General features: G+C 40.5%; 1 protein-coding gene across 1 annotated transcript in view; it reads right to left on the bottom strand.

The window, feature by feature from the left end:
* Positions 1-19,099, bottom strand: part of LOC122793290 (anthrax toxin receptor 2-like) — a 3,151,219-nt gene that overhangs the window by 1,015,146 nt on the left and 2,116,974 nt on the right. The window contains exon 5 of the mRNA XM_044061158.1: positions 1,236-1,314. Within this exon, the coding sequence (XP_043917093.1) occupies positions 1,236-1,314 (79 nt within the window). The remainder of the gene's footprint in view (positions 1-1,235; positions 1,315-19,099) is intronic.

Raw genomic sequence — 19,099 nt, forward strand, 5'->3', positions numbered from 1 at the left:
AAGAAAATGGTAGACAGAGAATATCAAAAGAAACACTTCCATGACACAAAGGAATGAAACCCTGACTGTGACCCAAACAACCCATGCTCAATTAGCAGCACAGGAGCTGGAGGGTATGGTGCAGGGATATGGGAGTGAGTAGCTATTGTAGTCTCACCAGTCCTGCAGAAAGGAAGTTGGCTCTTGCTCGCCTCTTGACTAACACCAAGAGAGAGCACTAGAGGTTTCACCAATACAACTCAAGTCTGCAGAGCATAGACTGTTTGAGGTGCCAGAGGCTGGCATGCATGGTGAGGCATGCAAGCTTCCCAAGATCATCAGCATTAAGTGTACTGTAGTCAGCCATTGTGGGCTTTTGGAGTTTTGAGGGAGAGAAAGGAGAGATCACGGGGTCCAGTCTGGTCTGCTCCCTCCTGTCAAACTTTCACCTCTCTTGGAAAATGGGTATGTTGAGTAGGCCATCTCATCTTGCCTAGGCAGGAAAATGTCTGTCTTTTCTACCTGTGAGAAGAATGAACTGGAAAAATGACAGCCACTGGACAAAATATGATAGATGGAGAAGAAACAAATTAATAAAAATGCATTTCAACAGCTATATTAAAAACAGAACAAATCATCAATGTGAAAGGACTGACAAAACACCTCAAAGTAGTTGATGGATAAAGATAGGGAAAACACTGAGTAACTACGAAAAAATGGAATGAACTTACCTGTCATACAGTAAGATAGAAAAAGCAGATAAATTTTAAAGAAAATGTAAACTGATCAATTTTCTTGACAATGCAAACAAAGCCTAAAGTAGCCTTGGGCTTTTTCTACGAAACAAACAGTGCAAGAGAGAGAGAGAGAGAGATCTGGAAAAGAAGCTTTTCTGTAGATAAAAGCAGGGGGACAGTAGTCTGGTAAAGTTTTAGGTGTTGAGCTGCACAAGTCCTGCCAGTCTTAGTCCTACTAGTAGACAAGGAAGGCCTGCTTCATCTCAGATCTGGATTTGCAAGATGATCAGGGTGGATACTCAAAGGAACTGTGGGTCAGCAGTATTACTTGATTACTACTAACTTTCCACTAGTTACTGCTTGAGTTCTGAGAGTAAATAAGAGAGAGCTTCTATGCCCAAGTCAAATTAAGTCAGCCACACAAGTCTGATAATAAATAGCACATTTTTGTTTTAGATTTCATGAAACCAATCATTTCTGCATTAAACAGGAAAGTAAAACAATATTTATATTACTTACACATTTTGTAGCTGTAATCTTCACTGAACTGGTGATGAATGCGTTACCATTGTTCAAGCTCACTTGGACATCCATAGTTCTAAAATAAATAAATTCTAGTTAATATAGAAAGCAAGAATGTAAGAGAGAAATTCTTACTCAACTGATGCTATTTTGCAGGTGTGCACTTCGCTTTTCCTCATATTAATAACTTGTATGCAAACTGATTCCATCTGCCCATGCATATAAAATACAGACGAAGTCATCTGCACAGTTGTAGCATGAAGTAATGTCTCCTACTGGGAAAATGATTCTTCAGCTCCTGGACAAAAAAGCCTCTCTGCCCAATACTGACATTCCACTTTTGGTTCCTGCACTATGCTACAAACTTTGCCCAACACACGCTGACAATTTTTGTCTACTATTTCACAGGGGCACTACTATGGCTAACTCACTGCCAGCTGCACACAAATACATAAACTAATTACTACACTGTACTTAATGCTTTATTCTTCTTTCATCCCTGTCTCAGGCAACCACACTGCTGTGCCCGCTCCTAATTTTCACTAAATTCCCCTATATAAGACAGACTGGATTAGTGCACATATGTTGCTGCTAAATTTTGCAAGGAGCCTTCTCCCACCATCAGCTCTGTGGTTTATGACTTCCTTTTCTAAAGAACTAAAAATCTGCATCTGCTTTACAGATGTTATAGTGCTACTTATATTATACTTCAGCTTGCATTGCATTTTCAAGACTGATTAAAAATGGTTCTCTGAATGACCTAACAAAGTTGGCTTTTAATAGAATCCTCAGAACATCTCAGACTGAGCATATCATTGAGTACATCCTATTACTGAATACTGTAAGCATATACAAAACTAATTCACTAAGCAAGTAGTGTGATGTAGTCAATGATCTTATAACAAGAGAAATGGATATCTATCACTCTAGTCAGTTCCATACAGATTCCTTAGGTGTGATTTAATCCTTTTTTTATAAATGCTTAAATGATGATATACAAAGGCTGAATTATAAGCACTGAATTTAAGCACAATATAACCACTAGGAACGACTTTCTGGTTAAATTATTGACACTGACATTTAAACTAAAATGTACATTGTTTCATTCTAAAAGTGGTAGGTTGTGAAACTACTTGTCACTATATATATATATATATATATATATATATATATATATATATATATGTGTGTGTGTGTGTGTATATATATATATATATATATATATATATATATATATATATATATATAAGTTAATGAACTGCAGACATTTAAGTTACTGTTATATTCATGGTATAAAAATATTATCTATGCATCAAAGATTTCAATTACAGCCTTATAATTCCTAAATTGGGAAACTACTTTATTGAATCATTTCACGATACGGAAGTGATTTTCTGGTTATGGATCTAGACTTTGTTACAAACCTTTCCACCCCTCATGTAACCATGACTGAACGAAATGATAAAATGGCATAATGCAAATATTTTACAAACCAAACTCTAGCATTTTTTCCTTTTTTTTCTCTTTCCACTCTCATTATCTCCCTTGCCTCTGACACTTAGTTGGCTGATTTCCTCTGCTTTTCTTCTAGAGGCAAGGGTCAGTTTTCCAGGGAAGAGATTGTCATCCCACAGATAGGTTGTACAAAACCTTATCCCCTTTGTACTTGCTCCAGGCTTGCTTGTTTTTGGTGACAAGAACTACTAAGAACAAATGTCCCCGCCTCCATAATGATGTGCCTATATAATCTCCCACTCTCTTAATAGCATGCAATAACCATTATGAATCGTGGTCATACCTCCTCTAAAGTCCCACCCCAAATCAGAGTGAAGCATGGTCTTCCCTCCTGTAAAGTCCTACCCCAAATCACTGTGAAGCATGGTTTTACCTCCTCTAAAGTCCCACCCCAAATCACTGTGAAGCAAAAGTACCACCCCTACTGTTGCCTGGGATACACTCTGACTTATTCTTTCATAACACATTGGCAGCATGGCAGCTACATTCCATGCCAGAACCCATCCTTCCCCCTTCCTCCTGAGAGGCAATATCAGCTCTTATAGTGCCATAGCAGCACAGTGAACCACCGTCATCTGGATTATAGGCAGGGCTACATCCCAAAATGCCACAGAGCATGGCAGCTCTGCAGGAGCGGCCCTAGGTCAACTGGTAACCTAGGCAAAAGGGCTCCATAGCACCCCCCAACTCATTACCTGGCGCCCCAATCCTGGTATACCTACACCAAATAAATACTGGAAAAGTGCCCCTGCTAGACTGGCGTCCTAGGCGGCCGCCTAGTTGGCCTATGCCTAAGGCCGGCCATGCAGCTCTGGCATTTTAATGAAAAGTGTTCTGACAAGGTTCAGTGGGGTTTTCCTACATTTTTATTCATTGATTCTGCAAGCATTTTTTTCTTCTTCAGTGGGATGTATACCACACCATACCATGACTATGACTAAGGAACAGAGTGCTCCTTTCTGCCAAGGAAATTGTGCAGGTATAACACACCTACAATGGGGAGTGAACTCTGAACTCTAAAGCTAGTATAAGAGGTATACAAAGGCATGTTTTTCCCCCATGATGACATTCCATAAGAAAAAAATGGTATACAACTTTACATCTGTTCCATGAAGTACTTCCATTTTTATGGACTGGTTTATTATTGATGCATGATCAGAAGGCAGTAGGAAAATGAACAGCAAGTATTCAGAGAGACAAGGAAAGCTCAGCTTCAATAATATCAGCAAGAAATGCAATAAAAAGCTGCAAGATACCATTCATCTATTTACACACACACACACACACAAACACACACACACACACACACACACACACACACACACACTACCCTACCCATTAGTCTTATTTGCTTTTGAGCTTCTTGCCCTGGCCCTATCTCCACCTTTCTCTCATGTTCTACCCTACACATTAACTTCCTCGCTCTCTTTCAAATATGTCTTTCCATAATTTGGAACTTTTTTCTTACGCATGTATTCTGAAAAATATTTTCTGCTTTGTGATTATATGTGCAAATGCCATATAGATTAATAATATTTTGACCATAATACTGGTTAACAATGGCCTCCGTTCCAGGGTTATATCTTTGTAAAAGATCTATATACTATTTCTCTGGTCTATGATGTAAACATTTTGTGTATAATGCCCCCATCGTCATGATGATGTGCCTATGGAGTGTATAGCTGTACTAAGTGTGCATACAAGCACTGCCTTCCTAACAGTATACAAGCACTGCCTTCCTTTTACTGTCTTGGAAGGTGTGAAACACAGAAACAGTAGCATGTTTAAGTCTCCCAGGCTTACGGTGAGTAATTTGTGTCAAGGACTCTGACTACCCCCCCCCACACACACACACACACACACACACACACACACACACACACACACGGATCTGTAATCCGTGCAATTTAATGTCGATTTAAAATCAAATTAGTGCCTCTGTCCAATATTCTCTCTTTCCTTTGCTCCTTTCACACTGGTACAAGGCACTGTGTGCTCACTTGCAGAACTAAGGTCACTTACTGCACAAATCATCGCTTGCATATGTGCTCCATGCAATATGTGAAAGATTTACATTTTTTGTTGCATAATGTATAGCTTTGCTGTGCGATAGTCATGCACTGTACAGGTATACTGAAATAGTGTCTGTTTATATAAGAATGTTTTACCATGATATATTAGGGTATAGCTTTGAAGTGGTAGCCCTGGCATCAGTATATTACTGAATTATAATATACCAGAATGCTTTACCCTGAGTTATGCATTGCATAGTTTTGCAACAGTAATAGCCCATTATTGTACAATCTGATTTGAGTGTTGCACTGATAACTACTGTAGAGAGTGATCCAGACTGCAAATGCTGTATGCAATAATCAGATTGTAACAATGCCCTCATAAAATCACCATTAAGGAAACAGATTTCAAATGCTTATGTGCAGAATTCTGAGTTATACTGCATTAGTTGGTGCACTTATCCTGCGTTCTCCTTGTATAATGTTCCATTCTTTTCTGACTCTTCCAGCTAATACAAGACTTTCTTTCTGAAACACCCTCCTTTATGCTAACAAAATAAATAAATTAAAAACAATAAAAAAACCCTGAATACTGTTCACACATCCTGAGTTCTTAGCAGTCACAAAGGTATAGTTTTAGATTGATCTCGGACTGCACCACTGTGATGTTGTTTAGGGCTACTGCATTATTCATTTATGGCTAATAGTGGATTGCTGTTCTTAGGTTCATAGGTAAGTACTAGGCTATCTGCCCGAGGACATCTATAAGCCTAGCCAGAATGTGTTGGCATCCATCGTCCCCTTAGATTAGTTCCCTGTGCCTCTGTGCAGCAGAGCCATTAGTTCCCTATGTATCTGTCCAGCAGAGCCACTGCAGTAATCCATGGGGTAGATTTTCTGTTTCCCATCCACTCGTCAAGGTTTCTCATGAAGAGTGTTAGTGAGGGGCTCTGCCTAATGTAGATTGTAATCCTGCTCCAAAGCATGGAGAGTCCCTGGGACAGGAATCTATCCCTCCAGCACATTCTATTTATCGTTGTGGTGAGGTTTAGATCCCTAGACCGTGTAGCTCACGAGGATTTATTTATTTTTTTTTAGGTGGAGCATATCCATCAATTCTGGGTTGGAGGTGGCCTTGTATGTCAGGCAGAGATCACCTCTGAGTAAGTGGTATGCAACCGAGTACAGCTGGAGTTTCTTCAGTCTGGCTGCATAGGGCATCTCTTTGAGGCCAGTAATCCTCTTGGTGAGGTACTTCTGTGGTCTTTCCAGCTGTTGCAGGTATCTTGTAAGGTACATCCCAAATGGGACGTTGTACTCTATGATGGGTCTGATGAGTGAAGAGTAGAGGGGCACAATAACCTCTTTTGTTCTAAATGCAAGCCCTTTTGTGATTGGGTGGGCCACATAGAAGGATTTTCTAACCACCTTGGTAATATGATTATCCAAGGAGAGATTGCTATCTACTTGGGTCCCCAGATCCTTTATTATATTTTCTGTATTTAGGGGATTACCACATATGTGGTAGTTCGCGGGTACTTTGTTTTTTCCAAAGTGGGTGACTATGCACATTTTGGCATTTAGCTTGAAGCCATGATTTTGACACCAGGTATCTGTCTCAGTGAGACCCTTTTGGAGGATGTCTGTATCAGCCAGGGAGTCAATTATGGCCCCCAGTTTGCAGTTGTCTGGAAACTTGGTCAGCCATAGTCCTCCTGTGCTTGCCTGTACCTCTAAGAAGTATATACCGAACAGGAGGGGTCCCAGGACTGAGCCCTGGGGGACGCCACTTGTAACCAGTTTAGAGTCAGGCCTAGAGCCTGCAACTCTCACCGTGTGGATTCTATCCATGAGCCAATTGGCAACCCATCTCATGACGTAGGGGTTTATGTTCAGGCTGGTGAGCTTGTCTATAATACCAGAATGGGGAATGGTGTCGAAAGCCTTTGCGAGGTCTAGATAGGCTGTGTGGACCTCCTTTTCCTCATCTAAAGCCTTGGTAACTGTCTCAAAGAAGTCCACCAGGTTTAGGAGGCATGATCTGCCCTTAAAGCTAAACTGGGTAGGGTCTAATGTTTAGAGGTTCCCAATGTCTCTGTTAATGAGTTCCATGATAATGCGCTCCATAGCCTTGCAAACCAGGCTAGTCAGACTTATAGGGAGATAGTTTCCAGTGTCCATTGTAGCTCCACCTTTGTGGAGTGGGATAACTATTGCTGTGCACCACTCTATGGGTATGTAGCCTGTACTGAGGCTGAGTTTGAACAGTTTGTTTAGGTGAGGGGTTAGTTCATTTTGGAGCTCATGTAAAACACAACCTGGGACACTGTCTGGTCCCATTGAAGCTGTGTTTTTGGCTTTGGACAGGTCTGTTTTAACCTGTGTGTCAGTGATTGCTGGGGCTCTACATTCTTCTGGTATCATTATGGGCCCTTTAGGGGGTGGGGGGGTTTGCACTAAACCTGTCTGCCAGAAAGTTGGCAATATCAGTCGGTTCACTGTATTTTGTGCCATTCTGCACTAACTCAGAGCAGATCTGAGAGGTTTCTACTTAGGTTCTTGAGCCTTGCCTAAAAAAGGCACTATGGGGGTGGGAAAAGCCTTGGCCAGTATTCTAAAGCCTAAGGGTGACAGGTGCAAGTCATCTCTTGCGAAGCAACGTGGCTTGTCGAGCATGTCATCCTAGATACTGGATCCCCTTTGAATGACAACAGAAACTTAGCCAGTTCTTGAAAATGATAATTTTTTCTTTATACTGTGGCATCATTCTTGGTGAGGGCAGGATGCTACTCAGGATCAGGGTCATACTGGCCTGGGCTAAGTTATCAGAGATCTCTTCCAGGTCTCTTTTCATGTAGTCCAGGGAGGTAGATCTCAGGTCATTCACACCAACATGGACAATGACAGAGTCATAGGTTCATAGGTTTATACTAGGCTATCTGCCCTAAGGCATTTATAAGCCTAGCCCAAATTTTTGTGGCTTATGCCACCCCTTATATGAAAAAATACTGTGCCCATTAGTTTGTTGTGCCTCTGTCCAGCAGTGACACAGAGATGATTCCCGGGATAAACCTACGATCTCCCATCCACAGGTCAAGATTTCTCTTGAACAGAGCCAGCGAGGTGCTCTGCCTCACATGGACCGGGATTTTATTCCACAGCATAGGGAGTCTCTGAGTGATAAATCTATCCCTCCAGCACATCCTATTTATATCCGTGCTAAGGTTTAAGTTGCTTGCTCTAGTGGTTTTGGTGGATTTGGATTTTTTGAGGTGGAGCATGTCCATTAATTCCAGGTTGGACATGGCCTTGTATGTCAGGCACATGTCACCTCTGAGCAGACAGTATGCAACTGAATAGAGCTGGAGTTTCTTCAATCTGGCAGCATATGACAGATTTTGGAGTCCCTTTATCCTTTTGGTGAGGAACTTTTGGGGTCTCTCCAATTGCTGCAGATGTCGGGTGAGATACATCCTGAATGGGGCATTGTACTCGATCATTGGTCTGATAAGTGAAGAGTACAGGGAACAATGACCTCACTAGATCTGGATGTGAATCCCTTCATGATCAGGTGGGCAATGTAGAAGGTCTTTCTAACCACTTTAGCAATGTGAGTGTCAAAAGAAAGGCCACTGTCAACCTGGGTCCCCAGGTCCCTGATAACCTCTTCTGTGCTTAGTGGATTGCCACCTATATGGTAGCTTGGGGTTACCTTGTTTTTCCCGAAGGGTATGACTATACATTTTTTGGCATTTAACTTCAGGCCATGGCTCTGGCACCAGCTATCTGTTTCCATGAGTCCCTTCTGAAGGATATCCGTGTCCGATGCACTTTCCACTATGGCGCCCAGTTTGCAGTCGTCTGCAAACTTTGTCAGCCAAAGTCCTCCCATGTTGGCCTGTACTTTTGAGAAGTAGATGCCGAACAATAGGGGGCCAAGGACTGAGCCCTGTGGAACACCACTTGTGACCGGCTTGGAGTCTGACATAGCGCCAGCAACTCGAACACTGTGGGTTCTGTCCTTAAGCCAGTTTGCAACCCATCTTGTGACATATGGGTTTACATTTAAGCTGGTAAGTTTTTCTACAATACCCGAGTGGGGTATTGTGTCGAAAGCCTTTGCAAGGTCAAGTTAGGCTGTATGGATTGCCTTTCCCTCATCAATGGCCTTGGTGACTGTTTCGAAGAAGTCGACCAAGTTCAAAAGGCATGATCTGCCCTTGATGAAGCCAAACTGGGTCGGGTCCAATGTCTGCAAGTCCCCTATAGCTTTGTTTATGAGCTCCATTATGATCCTCTCCATAGCTTTGTAGACTAGACTTGTTAAGCTTATGGGGCGGTAATTACCAGGGTCCATAGAGGCATTGCCTTTGTGGAGTGGGACCACAGTTGCTGTACGCCACTCCTTGGGCATGTATACTGTGGTAAGGCTGAGATTAAACAGCTGCCTTATGTGCGGGTTTAATTCCTCATTTAGCTCGTGTAGCACACAGCCGGGGACATCATCCGGTCCCATTGATGCTGTGTTTTTAGCTTTAGAGAGAGCAGCTTTCACCTGCACATTTGAGATGTCTGGGAGGCTACACTCCGCTGGGATAGTTATCTCTCCTTTAGGGGGGTAGAGGGGGGTGAAGTTTGCACTGAACCTGTCTGCCAGTATGTTGGCAATGTCTGTGGGTTCAGTGATTTTTGTATCATTTTGGACTAATTCTGAGCATATCTGGGAGTTTCCACCCAGGTTCCTAACATAGCTGAAAAAGGCCTTATGATTGTCCTTTGAATCCATGGCAATTTTTCTCTCAAAATTGGCCTTAGTTGATTTTATGAGTGCTCGTATTTTTTACTAATAATGATCAGGGTGACTTCCCTTTTATGGATTTTGTTCTATCATGTAATAGCTTTCTCCTCTTATTGTAAAGTTTGTTAATGGCTGGGGTCCACCAGACTGGACATTTGCCCTTTGTGGAAAGAGTCTTGGTTTTATTTGGGATTGCCTGATCCATGCGGTCCTGGAGGTGTTCATAGAAGGCATTTGTAAGGGCTTCCGCAGCTTGGGTTGTGGTTTCCACTGGCTCAGGGGCCTTGAAGGATACCACACCAGTCTTGAGTAGTGTGAAGTTTGCTTTAGAGAAGCTCTTCACTGTGGTCTTTTTTGTTTGGGGTGGGGGCGGGATGTGGATTTCCAGTGAGATTAGTTTATGATCAGATCTCACCAATGAGGGATATACTTCTGGTGTGGAGCATTTTGTCCCCATGTTTGTGATAATGAGATCTAGTATATTTTCTCCTGTCGTGGGAACAGTGACTAGCTGTTCCATGGCATTTGAATTTATGAACTCCAGGAACCGTATTGTATTTGTATCATATTTGTACTTGTTCTTGGGCGACCTGAGTGCTTGTGTTATGTGGTGGATCCTGGTGCCCGGCAGGCAGCTACCTGTAACCTTCTCCTTGTCCAGCCTAGTTAGTGGGACATCAGTGTGCCTGACTATAGAGTCACCTATCACTAGTGTGTTAGGTATGTTATTTTGCGTTAAGAGCTGTGATTGCGTGGCACACTGATTACGTGAAGTATGTGTTTCATGGTTTGTGATGGGGTGTGGAGGTTGCTTGGGTGTCTGCTTTGGAGGTCTCTGTTGCTTTTGCAGATTTTTATTTAGAGCCTCCGAGTACATTTTCTTGTATTTGTGTGTGTTATTTGCCAGTGTTGGTTTAGTAGGTCTATGTGAGACTGGTGGTGTGTTGCAAGGATTTTCCTTCTCCTCTTGACCGTCAGTTCCAGGCTTGGGTTGAGAGAGCTTTGCCTCCAGTTTGGCTGTATAATTGCATCTCTCACATATATTAGTGTTTGGTGGTAGGAGGAGAGGGTTGTCTGTGTACATGAGGCAGTAGTAACATTGCCTCAAAATGCCCAGATTCACCAGCTGGACTGGAGAGTAGACCTGAAACTTCCCTTTGGACATGCCTGAAAAGGTAAAGTGAGCTGTTTTACTGATTGGCTGGTAGGGATAAATAGAGAGCCTTGTCCTTCTGGACAGTATAGGCGGTCTAGTGCTAGGGTTAATTAGTGCTTGCTGTGAGTTTTGAGCAAGTGCTGGGCTGTGAAATGAATGGTTTGAGTGCTTAAGTTTTAAGTTTGTCTAGTTCCAAGGGAAAAATTGAAGAGTAGACTTTGTGGAGCCGGGAATACTTTAACCCTAGCTAACCGGCACTGCCCAGCATGCAAAAGAGCGCAAATGCGGTTTTTATACCAGGGAAATGAAAGAGATAGAAATTAGGCCATTGCCAATAAACTACTAACTTCTGGGCTGAAACCACTCCTCCAGGGACAGATAGGCTGCTCAAAGCTCCCCTCTCTCACAGGTGAACAGAGAAAACTTCCTTCTTTCCAAGTAAGGTATTCAACACAAAACTTGAAAACAATACCTGAAAACTGGACTATACTAGTTCAGAAAGGCAGGAAACAAGTATATATATATATATTTTTCAGAAAATAAAGCAGATACAATAAAAAAATCACTTTAAATGCACATAAATGGCTATCGCACTTTAGTGTGTAGCCTACAGCAGTTAAACAGATTATTTAAACACAAAAACAGCTTAGTTCATATGCAGGCAGCAAACAAGTACATTATGTAGCAGAAACAAGTTTTTTAAATCACAGAAATGCTAAAATATGGTATTTTAGGCGGAATTAGTTAAAAACAGCAAGAAAATGCAGAAAAATGATACTTAACTCCAAAGTCTCTCTTTTGTCTCTCTGCTGCTGTAGAACTCCACAGGACACCTGGCAGGCACTTGCTGAGCTGAATTCAAGCACAAAAAACCGTGCAAATGCGGTTTGTATAGCAGGGAAATGAAAGAGACAGAAATTAGCCCAAAATGGCCAATAAACTACTAACTTCTGGGCTACAGCAAACAAGGCGCACAAATTTCAGAAAGAAACGGATCAAATAAGCAGGCACAATAAGCCTTTAACCAGAAATTCCCAGCTCAGAAGGGCAGAATCTAGCCTCTCCTCCCACAAGAGTGTAGACCGCAAACCTTCTTAATGTAAAATAACTGGCCTGAAGCCCAAGTGCTTAAACCAGAACGAATGCGCTTTAGAATAACAGACACTGAGCCTTCAATCAGCAATTCCCAACTTAGAAGGATGAAGCTACCTGTCCTGCCACAACAATGCAGTCCACAAACCTTCTTAATGTAAAACAACTGGTCTGAAGCCCAAGTGCTTAAACCAAAAGGCTTAGAATAACAGTTACAATTTAATCAGGCTACTACCAAGCAGTAAGCAGAATAATACAACTGAGTACTTTTAAGAAGCAGCACAAGCAAAATAAGCTAACAAAGTGAGAAAAAACACAATTACAGTAAAGGCAGATGAATAAAGTGCATTTTTTTTAATAGCCATAGAAATTTCTGTTGTCTTATAACAGTAATGACAGATCAGTGCCCTACCACAGAATCCATGCTTATCACCTTAAACAATACTTAATGTAATGACTGGGTGGCTGCCTTCTCCTTCAGATAATTGATTATACACTTTCTGCTGCTGTTCTCAATCAAAATTGTTTGTTCCTCTCTTCTCTGTGAACTTTCTTGCACTTGGATTGTTTGCTTTGAAGCTGTACCTATCTGAGTATAACTCCCCTGTAGATTCATAATGTTTTGCAGTACTCAACTCTTTCCAAACAGCTCTACTGTAACTACAGTCTGATGAAGTAGCTTAACCTTTGTACGAAAGCATGTGTTAGACTATTGTTCCTATTATGTAACACTGCTCCACAAATAAGAGATGAGTGATTTCTTACCCAAGGAAAGTTCTGTAAAGTTAGCATAAAAGCACTGATTACTTTCCGCTGTCTTGGTGTTGGAGTGGTTTCTCTCTATGCTCCTCTCCTACCCCCAATTCTCTAGCCTATAGGACCTATGCACCAGAACTCCACCTACATCCCACCCTTTTTAATGGCATACATATAAATATATAGGCACACCCAGGGAAGAATAATACAGAAAACTCCTAAACCATCAATCTGAATTTAAGACCACCCTTATATTTACTGACTCCAGTGATCACATCTTACTGCACCCACCCCTCTCATCTGTCTACTCCTACCCCTCCTGTATTTGTTCCCTCACTATTTTAAATCCTGTCTCACTGATCAATCACTAAAACCTATATACCATGCTTCTCTTAAATATCATTGCATCCTTACTCTTTCTGTTTTATCACCTTACAAATTACCATGCATCACTTAATCTTACCCACATTTCTCCCGCTACCTGATTCACCTCTAACCATTCAAATCACCCCACATCACCATTAATTACTTCCAGTATACACAATGACTCACCCAGTCTTTACTTTAATTTAAATTACTAAACCCTCATATCCACTGCACAAAAATAAAATTCACTCAAAGTTGAACCAAAACAAGCTTACCAAACTTATCCATCTTTCTCTGACTTTGCACTTTGTGGGGATATTCATTGCAACCCTGGATCCTCCACCCATTCCCCACTAGTCTCCAAAACTCACCTTAAGCCATACTTACCTTCCTTACTTAGCCCACCCATCTCCTTTCAAAACATGGAACATACCACCATCACCAAAACTAAACCTGCGTACCTCAAAACTCACCCAAACTGCTTAAATTTATTTCCTTAAATACTCATAACACCCATAATAAAAATTCAAAATTCCATGCCTGAGTCTCCCATAATAAAGCATATATTTTTGCTGTAACTGAAGCATGGCTAAATCCCCATATACTTTAAAATGTCATTCCCTGGTAATACTATCACTAGGGTTGTTAGAATAGAATTGGAGCAGCTTTACACTGACTATCTTGAAATCCTGCCCTATAACAAACCTATTCCCAAATTCCATAATGCTGAGCCTCTTCATCTTAAACTAAACAGCTGTGTATTACAGTACTCTACAGTATATTCCCCCAGGCAATAATGCTACAACCCTGAAAAGCTAAACTGGATCTTACATACAACTTCTAATGAAAAGATAATCCTACGTGATATTAATTTTGATTGGCAGATTATCTCCACAAAATACCCATCAACTACCCTCAACCTATTTTGCTTGGCTCCACTAATTTTTCTCCCCAACACGTTATAACTATCCAGAAAACTGAGGCTCGTTTCTCGACTAGTTATTGGTATATGATCCCACTAATTATGTCTCCAGTGGCACCCTCTCTGACTCCCTGAGTAACCACTTCCCTGTATCTGCAAACAGACTCAGTACCCATCATATCAAACACTTAGAACTTCACATAACATCACTAATTTGAACCCTGATATAGTTAAGAGAATCCTATGTTCCTTTAACTGGCCTGGTCTGAAAAATATTCCACTCAATGAAGCTGTTCACAAATTTAACACACTATTCCTGAAAACCCTCAATGATCTGGCTCCCATTAGAACAAAACAAGTAAAGAATAACCATATTCATTGGTTATCTACTCATAGCAAGCACCTAATATGTGAAAGAGAGGGCTTGAAAAGAATGACTACAATGTAAATCTCTGCAAAACCTACAGCACTTCAAAGAATTATGCAAATATACTAAACAGATAAATGCAGACAAAAAAATCTACTACAGAAACTCCCTAGTAAATCAGTGTTCCAACCTAAAAAATTCTGGTCTTCTATTAATGACATACTCCATCCTGGATCTACGACTTCTAATCCTGCCCCAAATAACACTCCTTGTGAAACAACTGTTAAATTTAACACACATTTTATAGAAAGCATTAAAACAATTACAAATAGGTTTTCCACCTAACAATCTTGGCATACCTTCTTCTCAGATGGTAAACACTGCCCGTTTCACATTAAAACCCATCCAGACTTCCCACCCAAATAGCTAGCTACTCCTTAACCTGAAACTCTGTTCTTCTTCAGCAGATAATCTCCCAGCAGAATACCTCAAGCTAGTTTCCAGCTTTATAGTCAATTGTGTCCATTCTAATTAATAGATTTATCGAGGAATTGTGTGTTCCTTCTCTTTGGAAAAAATTCTTCATTCCCACCTCAAAAATGAGGAACTTCATTTGATATAACCAATTTCAGGCAGATTGCCATCTTATCTCCTTTTCAAAACTTCTGAAGAAGTACTTTCACAAACTACATGAACAAGTCCTTCAGGAAACGTTCCTGATCCCCACACAATATGGTGTTATACCCACCCATAGAACTAACACAGCTTTATTAACCTTCAGAAACACTGCTAAAGCAAGAGACAAAGACAAACTAATTTCATTTGTATTCCATGATCTCCCTAAATCTTTTGTTCTAGTCTCTTACCAAAAACTCCTCTGTCAACTGTCTTCCTTATGGCTATCACAGTCCACACTAACATGGTTTAAAAAACACTTAAACAATAGATAACAGTCCATTAAATGGCTCTCCACCTTTTCTCAATTCCTTCCTGTCAATACTGGCATACCACAGGGCACCATTCTTGGCCCTCTAGTCTTCAATATATTCACTACCAATCTACATAAATCCTCTCAGCAAGCATCCCTCATACAATATGCTGATGATTCGACCCTAAACATTCACTTCAGATCACCTATTAACCCCCCCCCCCCAAAAAAAACTAAATTACTTGCCTTTTTTCCAAAACCCCATTTCCATGGGAAAATAAACTTTATGTAGTTCCATGACTGAGTTACTTCATGTACAAAACTACTTGGCATGACAACTGAAGACAATCTTAAATTTCATTTACATATCCTTAACAGCATCAAGAAAATCCGTCAAAAACTAAGTACCCTTCATAGACTAAATAAATTCTTTACCGACTCTGTCAAGATGACTCTAGCTGCCACTTAGCTCTTACCCCCTTCTCCTATATGGAGCCTATATCATGACAAATCTACAAGCCTCGCTTAGTTCTAAACTTGAACAATGCTAAAACAAACTTACCAGATTGGTTGCAAAAAAACTTAACACACCCACCAATGTTTAGCTCTATAATCATTTAATTAGCCCAAACTTCCTCAGCACCTGTCTTGAAAGCAGCTCATCTTAATCCACAAAATTGTCTATACCACATTTGCCTGCCCAGCAATTAGCCTCACAATCCAATTATATCTACTAATCCATTCCCTTAAGTCAGACGACAAATTGCTTACCCTCTTCAAACCACAAAGGGCTGCTGGGGTCAGTCTCATTCCAATAATGTAGTTAGAATTTTAAATAAAATTCCTATATCAATTAGATCTATCTCACACCTTCATCTTTTCAACTCATTATTGAAAGATTTCTTCTCTGCCTCCTGGATTTGTCCCTGCTCCTTATCTTGGACATAACTTCTTATACCTCTTTTTAAAGTACTAAATCACTTAACCTGCTTATCCCTTTTTAACACTTCACTATTACAGTACCTAAACTACTATGCTTACTTTTAATTTAGCACATCCAATTTTTCATTCGTTTTGCTACTTCTCTATTTACATTTAAACTTGCTCATCACCTCTAATACCTCACTGTAATGTGCTTTTTAACTTACTCCTGCTTATTTTATATACCACCCTTCTATCTGCAAATTCTCAATATTAATGTTTGTGAATATTAAAACAAATTTTTTATACCTTTGACAACCCTGCTCTAGGCCAGTAATCAAGGAGCCTGAATCCTCACTACTGAGGCCAGTGAGGGTCGTTCACTTGGAACAAAAATAGATCCACACAGTATTTTCAGATGCAGCTCCCTGAATTTCCCTTAAGAGCACACAGGAAAAACACAGAGTCTCAGGACTGGGTTTCCCTGTCTCTCTCTTCAGGCTCCCAAACAAGACTTCCCATTCACACAGCTATGGAGTTGAGTCCTTAGCCAAGTCCTCATTTACCCTCTCTGTTAAAATCAGTGCTCTGTGTCCCTGCTCCAAGGAGCTCACACACAGACACACACATACACACACACACACACACACACACACACACACACACACACACACACACAGACACACACACACACAGACACACACACACACACAAACACTGAGATTTGATTTTCACAAACACACCTGGGAAAGGCTGGCACAGATTTACTAGCTATGCTCCCTCTGCCCCACCTATAAGGTAGGTATTGCCACTAGAACACTCCAAAGCCAGCTACTCTAAGGCTCTTACAAGGGTACCCAATTATACTAAGTAAAATTAACACTAATGCAAATGGTAGTATTTAACCAAAGCAGCAAGGCTTTCAGGATAAATACAAGTACCCTCAAAGGGTTAAAATATTCTCTAAAAGACCAGCCTCAATGAAAAGTTTAAATATATTTCAAAATAAATAGTAAAAGAACATGAACATATTAAATATCTATTTACAATAAACACCACAGTTTCAATCACAGGAAATATTAATAACACAGATGGATAAATTCACACAGATACAAGAAACAGTATTTAACCTAATCTCACTATATTTTCTTGACTTATCTAAAGAATTACTATTCCCTGGTTACTTACTAAAGCAAGACAAGATGAAGTGGGTGAGTGTAGTCTTCCTTCTTGGTCAGGGTTCAAAAACAGACTGCCCTGAGACTTCTGTCTCATCTAGTATTAAATCATCATTTTAGTGCTGGATTACCCAATGACATCACATACATCTGGTCATCTGACTCTGGTTCCCACACTACCCCACCTTTACTAAAAACTGCACCAGAATCTAGCATATACATGTTACCATAGACACAGATAGTACTTTGCTGAGATGTGTTACAGCATCTGGAAGCTATAAAACCATTTCAAAACTTCCACCTTTCCAGGATAGAAATTAGTTCACCCCTAAGACAATACAGTAGTCCCGTTTTTCTCAAACATTTCATCTCTGGCTGCAATCAGAACTGTAAGATACAATCTTATTTATTTATTTATATTTGTTGACCGGGAGTGTCCGACTGGACGTAGATCCATTTTCAGCACAGCCTTGGGGAGAAAAGCTCCACAGTTAAAATAAACAGACAGTAGTTACATTGGATTACATAGCTATTAACAATTTACATAGCAATTACTTACAACATATTTACAGATGAAGAACATAGTACATCAGTAGACAACTAGAATCTTTATCTGTGAAGTGCATAACAGACATTAATAACAAATGTTACAAGAAGAAGAAGTTCCTGCTGTATAATAAGTACTGGCTTATGAGCATCTGAGCTTGCTATAATCAAGGTAGTTAGCGGAGTGGAAAGAAAGGTAGTGGTTGGATGGGGTGGGTGATATTAGAGTGGGAGTTGCAAGGGCATAGCCAGCATGTTTTTAGATGCGCTTTTAGTAACGTTTTGAAGTGGGTGCATGATGGTATGGAGGTAACTGTGGGTGGGAGGGAGTTCCATAATTTGGCTATGGTGCAAAAGAATAGTGCTTCACCAGCAGAGTTATTGGCTTTAGTGATCTGCAAGTGATTTTTGTTGCTGGATCTTAGTGGTCTGGTGGTGCGATAGGGTTGAAGTAGATTCTGGAGGGTTGGGACATTTAGTGGATGGTTTACTAGTTTGTGGATGAGTGAGAGTTGATTACCATTGAAGGAGGTGAGGGAGTTCAAGCCAGCCCAGTTCAGCAAGTGAGAGACAGTGGTGACTACGGTAAGATGCCCCTGTGGTGAATTTGGCAATTTTGTTGTAGCAGGTCTCTAGCTTGTTTAGATCGCATTGCCTTAGGTTGGTATATATTGGAGAGGCATAAGATAAGGTGGGAACTTGCTACTGAAATCTTTGCTGCTTTGGTGAGAAGTTGCTTATTTCTGTATAGCGCTCCTAGTTTTTTGTGGACTTTTTTTATGATCATGGATATGTGAATGTCAAATTTTAGTTTATCGTCTATTTCAACTCCTAGCAATTTGGTGTGTTCAGTTGGGTATATGGTGGTGGTGTCTTTTGCTGTGATGTTAAAGTGAGAGTTTGTCTTTATAGCCTAAACCATGTAATTTAATTTCAGACCATTTTTCTACGTTAGCTGGACTGAGATTAATCTCTTCTCTTCCAGTAACCTCTGTTACAATGTATTCGTTTCAACAGTTACAATATAGTCTGACATAAAGGTGCATTTCTTTTCTGTCCAGCAGGATCCAATGTTGGCACATTTTTAACACAAACAGCTTTACAGATACATTTTCAATACAAGCATCTGTACAAATCAGTTTGAAATACAAATGACATAATTCTTTACAAAACTCCAGCTAGCTATGCTGGCATATGTTACACATCCACTGCCCTACTTCTCCTGGCATAGCTGGCAATACCTCACATCATCACAATACCAACTATTATGCTATGTATACAATTTAACTGCATTATAAAAATTG

Source organism: Protopterus annectens, chromosome 2.part0 (genome assembly GCF_019279795.1).
Source record: "Protopterus annectens isolate FY-2018-M chromosome 2.part0, PAN1.0, whole genome shotgun sequence".
NCBI lineage: Eukaryota > Metazoa > Chordata > Ceratodontiformes > Protopteridae > Protopterus > Protopterus annectens.